We start from the raw sequence: 7,085 nt of genomic DNA, 5'->3' as shown, positions 1-7,085 counted from the left end.
TCCCACATCCCAGGCACCTGGAGTGTCCCCAGTGCCACCAGCCAGACCCTCCCAGGGACACACAGGGAGTACCTCCACACCCAAAGACCAAGGTTTACAGACTTCATTTAGCTCAAAGATAAGTCCCAATTAGTCACCCAGAGTGATTTACTTATTCATTTGGAGTGGGGAGGGGGCAGACTGAACAGAATTGTTTGAAATTATCCCTAAAGGGCACTGTAAATTAAGTGTTAATGAGGAACCCTATGCAAAGGGCCACGGTAGCTAAATAAAATAATTAAGGTGCTAAGTGATAACATTCTTTTGGCTCTCAATAATTTAGCCAGCCTGGCTTTTCAAGCAGGATAGCTGCAAATGAAGCCACCCCAGTGCCACCAGCAGGATAGTGGGGCACCTCAGCCTCCAGTAGGATCAGCCCAGCTTGGAAAGGAAACCTCCCCAGAAGTAAACGAGCTCTAGATCCCTCTTCCCACCTGAAGGACTAATTACACCCTGGATTTATATGACACAAAATGGATTAATCTGAGTCTACAACCAATCTTTACAAAAGCTTTATTGCCACAGGCTGCATTTTCCCCCCATTCCAGCTGTTTGCCAGCCCTTGGCAGGGCTGCACACCTGGTTTACAATCAAATACAGAAAAACCAGCTCCAGTGGTTCCCAAGCACAGCTGGCACTCAGCAGCTGCTGCCCAGGGGGAGGGCACAGGGCACTTTCAGTGGCACTTTCACCCACAGCCCAAACTGCCCCCACGGTGCAAGTGATGCACAAAGTCCCCAGTGCACAGGTGCTGGCAGCCATCCCTGGGTGTTTTCCTGCCACAACTGGCTGCTCCCAGACCTGCCTGCCTTCCCACAGCTGCTGCTCCCAAGGTGTTACCTATGACATCAGGTGTCTGCCTTTGGTGTTAAGTCAGGGATCTGGTGGCTTCTGCAGCAGCCAAAATGCAGCTCAGGTCACCAGGGCTCTCCCTGGAGCTCACAGTGATGGTGGAGACCCTGGGAAGAGCATTTCCATATCCTCCACCAGATAAAGATTATTTCAATCTCCATGCCTCTGTTTCTGGCTGCAGATGGAGTGCAGGAGGATACCTGTAGGAAAGCAAAAATAAATAAATATGAAGGGATTTTTTTTTTTTTTCCAAACCACAAGCAAATAGCCCAGCGGGCCTGGATGCTTGATTGTTAAATGCAGAAGGTGGGGTTTGGTGCCTGGTGCCCAGGACTGCTCTCACCTGCAGCCACAGAGACGTTGAGGGAGTCGAGGCCGGGGTGCAGCGCCCTGCCGGGGGGGATGGCCAGCATCCGCTGGCACTGCAGCTGAGTCTCCAGGGAAAGTCCCTCCCCTTCACTGCCTGCAGGACAGAGACACTGCTCAGCTCAGCTCCCAGCACTGCCACGTCCTTTCCCCTCCTCGGTGCTTGTTCATGCTCTGTGTCTCTGACACTCTCCCCCTAAGCTCAGCCACCTCACCAGCTCCCACACAGCAACTGAGCCACCAGAGGGGAGCCAGGCACCTTCCTCCCTTCCCTCCCTGGATCTGTTCCCCAGCATCTGAAGTGGTTTTGAGGAATATCCATGCAATGCAGCTGCCCAGAAATCCCACAGGGAGCAGCCACTGTGCCAACAGAGAGCTCCCCGTGGGCACAGGCTGCTGGCACTGGGACAAGGCAGGCAAGGGGCCACAGGCCAGCTCTGGTCCAGCAAATCCCACATCCCTGTTGGCAGTGACAGCTCCAGCCTTCCCAGCACACACACACCCCCACCACGGCCTGGGTGCAACTTGTGCATGCAGACAGTTTAACCAGAGGCTTCAATTGATTAGTTGTTAAACCAGGCAGCAGCCCTGATATGTTTGGGCTGATACACTGGTGAAACAGAGTTGAAATCTATCCCAGGTCATTAGTAGTTGTTTGACTCACACTGTCACAAAGGGAAATGGAAAGGGAGAGGCTTTAAACAATGCTGTGTGCAGACAGGTGAAAATGCAGAGGGCCACGGACCTCCCAGCCCGCCTGGCTCCCCAAAGAATTCTTCCACCTTGTTGTTTAGAGCAGCACAGGCAGCTCCAGGGCTGCAAGGATGGCCAGCTCGTCCCAAACACCTCTGGCAAGCAGGCCCAGCATGTGGCACCCCTCCAACAGCCATGCCCTGACCCGGCTGAGCCCCACACCAGTGTGGGATGGCACTGCCAGGGCACCCTGATCCCTCTGACCACACAGGGATGGGAAGTGCCATCATTCCCAGATGGTTTTTTTTTTCCCCCTCATGTTTTACTGGGCTGCACTTTGGGTGAGGAAGAGGATGCTTTGGGTAATGCATCCTGCATCACCTTCCCAGATGAAATCAGTCATGGCAAAAGCCCTTTGGCTGGGGTCAGTGAGCCTTCAGAAGCCCCTGACCCCATCCTGACCAATCTTTCCCTCCTGCTGTAAGCCAGCAGTGCACACAAGGCCTGGGGGAGTTATCCAAGGTCACAGGGTGACACCAGGAATCAAAGCCAGGCCTCCCATGGCCCTGCCTGTCTCCTCAGCACTACTCCAGGGATGCTTAAGAAACCCAGAAATAGTATCCTGGAAAAGTCTTACACCTTACAGTGGTGTTTGCCTCCTGAGCCTCTCAATCCACACTCCCACAGGACTCTCCAACTGGGACAGCAGCAATGGCTCCTGGAGAAATCCTCTCCTGCCCCTGACAAGGGTCTTACAATTCCCAATAAAGGCACCGTTTTTGCCTCCAGCTTTTACAAAGCTTTTTATGGCCCTGGCTGCTTAAAATAATTAGGAGAGATAAATTCAGGGCGAAAAGACTCGCACAGTGTGACACAAGGGAGGGAGTATTGACTGAATCAGATTAAATCCTCCTTTAGACTGGTGAACAAAACACTTCCCACTTCAGATCTTTAACTTCCACCTCTCAGCTTCGTCCCTCACTGACAGAGCTCAAAGACCAGAGCTTGGAGAAATGACAAAACACATTTCCTGCCCCATTTACAATTAACACCACTCACAATTGCAGTTTCCAGTGCAGGAAATTCAGATCCAGCAGCAGAAAAATATGCAAAATGAGCATCTCCATAAAACCAGCTCTGTGAAGAGCCTTAAACCCCGAGCTAAAGGCTGAAGGTCTAAGAAGAATAAACTACCCAGAAACTCTTCTTACTCAGCCATCTAAGTGCTCCCAATCTGTTCCTGTGTGCACCAGGCTCCCAGTCTGAGCTGTCTGTCGCCTCCAGCAATGACTCCAGTGCAGACAACATTAAGCTGGACTGTCCAAATCACTCTCTGCCAAGCCAGCGAGGATGCCAGGAGGGGGAACTGGAAGCCTGCAAATGCTTAACTTACAAGACAATCTGTGTGGTGCCAGGGAGCTCAATCCCAGGCTGAATTATCTCTGCTGCTCCCTGCAGCTGCAGGAATGCTCCATATTCACATCCAGGACGTTTCTCCCAACAAGCCCAGCATCAGACGACCGTAATGTTCAATTTTCTTTTCAGCCAAGAGTTAGTGCTCAGCAGAGAGTTGAAATCATTACTGCTGCAAGGTCCGGGAGCTCTCCTCATGCATCTACCAATCAGCCTCCAATCTCCCCTGACAAAAGGATATTTGGACTTTTTCCTGGAGAAATCTCTCATAACTCAAGGTAACGACACTGCTGCTGCTTCCAGCCCCTGCCTCTCTCCGGGTGCTGTCGCCGTTTGTGGGATGCATTTCTTTGTGGGCAATCAGCAGAGCTGCCAGCCTCCCTGCTCCCCCTGGAATACAGCTCCACACATCTTGTAGAGATGCCAGATTTGCAGCGTTGTCTTGTCAGTGTTTCCAGGAGTTCAATAAACATTTTAATTAAAGGAATATCCTCCGAGCCAAGCCAGCCCCAGCACGGGGCAGGATTACAGCCCCTCCCTGGCTCGTGGCCAGCAGGACTCTACTTCCAAGTGTAAAAGCTCCAGCCAGCTCCTGTGCCAGGTGACGTGGAGTGGGGGACATGGCACGGCCACACACAGGTGCCTGGAGCTGCATTCCTGGGGGAATTTCTTTCTCCAGCTGCCACAAAGCTGCTACTCCCCTTCCCTTCACCTTCTGGGAGGCTGCACAAGTCCAAACTGTGCCTACAAAAGGTGAGAGTGGGCAGAATTCCCTGCAGGAATTGCCCAGTTCAGGTGCTCAGGGAAGTGGCAGCCACTGCTCCAACAGGGAGGAGATTCCTCTGCTCCTGCTCCACAGCCAGCACCTCCTGCCCTCTCCCAGGTGTGCCCTGGCTGCTCTCAGGGGTGGCTGCAAAGCCCAGCTTTGCATCCAGACCATCCCCAGCAACAGCCCCTCGTGGTTCTTCCCAGACCAGACATTCCTGGTTTTGAAGGGGAAATGTGGCACAGCTCCCCCTGAGCAGCTCTGTGCATGAACAGCAAACACCTCCAGGGCTCTCCTCCACAGAAAATCCAAATCTGGGGCCCCAGCACAGATCAGAACACAGAGCACAATGCAAACAGCACCCTGCAACTGCCCTGGCACCAAAACTGCCACCCAGACCCTCCACAGCTGCAGAACTCTGAGTGCATCCACAAACTGCTCCTGCTGGGAGCCCCCTCAGCTCCCCCCGTTCCTCCCAGTCCCTGCTTCGTTCACAGCCAGATCATTCCATGGCTCCCTCTCAGCTTTTCTTTTCCAGACCTGCAACAATCCCTGGAGTGAAGCATCCCCCACCCAGCCCTCAGCTCTGGAAATGGAAATACCTATCACTACAATAAGGGGTTTGTCCCACTGGAATTGCGAGCAGTTGATGACAGGAACATCTTCCACATCCTCAGGCCTGCTGACTGTTCCCACCACTTCCCAGCCTTCTGCACTTTTAGCCTAGAAAATGGAAAGAAATCAAGAATTGCCAAATACTCAAGCTTAAAAAGAAATCATGTATGCAAGCACTCTTTTTTTTTTTTTTTACATTTTCAGTTAAGCTGTCTAGGATTTTTTTTGGCACGCCTTAAATTTTTACCTGCAAAGGGCTCCCTCTCACACCTCATTGCATAGGGAAAATGTAAGAAGATTCCCAGCAGCTCCCCCCAGCCCTGGTTTCTCCTCTTTTCCTTGCTCCAAAGGCTGCCCAATGCTGCCATCGTGTGCCTGGGCCCCGGGGATGCTGCTCTGCCACACATCCCGAGGAGAAGGGAGACAAACCCTGGCATCCTCAGAGTAGCAGGATTTATCCTGGTACTTCCAGAAAAAACAGCCACCCTCTCCCCTATCCGATGGAATGGGGCTGGGGTGTCCCAGCACAGACACTGCAAATAACTCAGGGCTCCCCCTGTGCCTCCCCTCTGTGGCATACCTGCGGTGTTTGAGTTTTCCTGAAAAAAGGAAAAAATATGAAAGTGGCTCGCTGTACCTTCAGAAAGCCCTGCAGGTCATCCGTGCTGTACACATCGAAGACCTCCATGGCTCCAGCGCTGGCTTTGCTCACTATGGGAGTCAAGGGGCAGCTGCAAGGGGAAAAGAATGGAACAGTGTCACACGGGAGGAAATGCAGGTGAATTTTTAGATCCCACTCACCATACAGATGTGTCTTCCTATGGAGAATAGGGGGGCTCAGGGACTGACCCAGAAAACAGGTCACAACTGGGACAACAGAACGGGTTAAAACAAGGAGAGTCCAGGGAGAGCCTGGAATCCCACATCCCAAATCCTGCTCTATACTGATCAGCCCCAGAAATCTCTTGAAACAACAGCTGAGTGATGCAGGCTGGAAACCTGTCTGGGAGGAAAAGGGGGGCTGGAGGAGCCCGTACCTGCTGCTGTGGCCCCTACCTTTTGCTGTGGCCCCTACCTTTTGCTGTGGCCCCTACCTTTTGCTGTGGCCCCTACCTTTTGCTGTGGCTCATACCTTTTGCTGTGGCCCCTACCTTTTGCTATGGCCCCTACCTGTTGCTGTGGCCCGTACCTTTTGCTGTGGCCCGTACCTGTTGCTATGGCCCCTACCTTTTGCTGTGCCCCCTACCTTTTGCTGTGGCCCCTACCTTTTGCTGTGGCCCGTACCTGTTGCTGTGGCCCGTACCTGTTGCTGTGGGTCGCCACCACTCTGTCCACCCCGAGGAAGTACGCGGAGCGCAGCAGAGCCCCCAGGTTCATGGGATCCTGGATGTGCTCCAGCACCAGCCACAGCAGCTGCCGGCCCCCGCTCTCTCCGTGCCCCAGCCGCGGCTCCTCAGCCTCCCGCAGGCTCTTGAAGGGCAGCGGGGCGGCCTCCAGACACACTCCCTGGTGGGGCCGGCCCCGGCACAGCGAGTCCAGCGCCCGGCCCGGGACGTGCAGCACCGGCACCCCGCGGGCCGCGGCCTGCAGGGCGAGCTCGGCCCTCACGGGCCGCCCGGCGCCGCCGCGCTGCTCCTTCAGGAACAGCCGGAACATGGCTCTCCGCGCCCGGGCCAGCGCCAGCCGGCACGGGGCCACCCCGAACAGGATCTCGGAGCCTCTGGTCCTCTCCAGCGCCAGCGGCTTTCGCTCCGGCCCCTTCCCCCGCAAGTCCTGCTGTGCCCGCCACAGCTCCCGCCCGGTCCGCGACCCCCGCCCGGCCCCCGCGCCCTGCGGGAGGGATGCGGGGGATCGCGGCCTCGGGGCGCCCCTTGCTCAGCCCCGCCGCTGGAGCGGAACCGGAGCCCGCCCCGGCACAGCCGCAGGGCCCGCTGGCACAGGCGGGGCAGCAGCGCCCGCTCCATGGCGGGGAGTCCCTGTCCGCGGGGCCGGGCCGGCCCCGGCCGGGCAGGCGTGGAGGGGGGGAAAAACAGCGAGCCCCGCTCCGCAGCCGCGCAGCCGGGGCCCGGACAGGGCAAGGACAAGGCACGGACAAGGCACGGACAGGGCCCGGCGGGGCACCGGGAGCCGCGGGCACGCGCGCGGAGCCCGCCCCGGTACCGGCGGCCCCGCCCCGCGCGGCAGCGCCCCCTGGCGGCGGGCGGGGATACCGGGAACGGGAACGGGAACAGCCCGGGAATGGAGCATCCCAGAGCCCCGGATAGACCCCGGGTACCGGGAACAGCCCGGGAATGGAGCATCCCAGAGCTCCCGGATAGACCCCGGGTACCGGGAACAGCCC

The 7,085-nt window shown here is 56.3% G+C and overlaps 1 protein-coding gene across 1 annotated transcript; it reads right to left on the bottom strand.

Moving 5' to 3' along the window:
* Positions 1–535: 535 nt before the first annotated feature.
* On the bottom strand, positions 536–6,896 carry MRM1 (mitochondrial rRNA methyltransferase 1). The gene is given in 6 exon segments (XM_053961449.1): positions 536–1,091; positions 1,235–1,354; positions 4,732–4,852; positions 5,382–5,475; positions 6,048–6,594; positions 6,597–6,896. Coding segments are annotated over 6 exon segments (1,044 nt in total). The 5' UTR covers positions 6,709–6,896; the 3' UTR covers positions 536–1,041.
* Between the last annotated feature and the right edge of the window lie 189 nt (positions 6,897–7,085).

This window comes from Vidua chalybeata, chromosome 20, assembly GCF_026979565.1.
Source record: "Vidua chalybeata isolate OUT-0048 chromosome 20, bVidCha1 merged haplotype, whole genome shotgun sequence".
Classification (NCBI taxonomy): domain Eukaryota; kingdom Metazoa; phylum Chordata; class Aves; order Passeriformes; family Viduidae; genus Vidua; species Vidua chalybeata.
The sequence above is the reverse complement of the archived record's forward strand: the minus strand, read 5'-3'. Positions and strand labels throughout refer to the sequence as shown.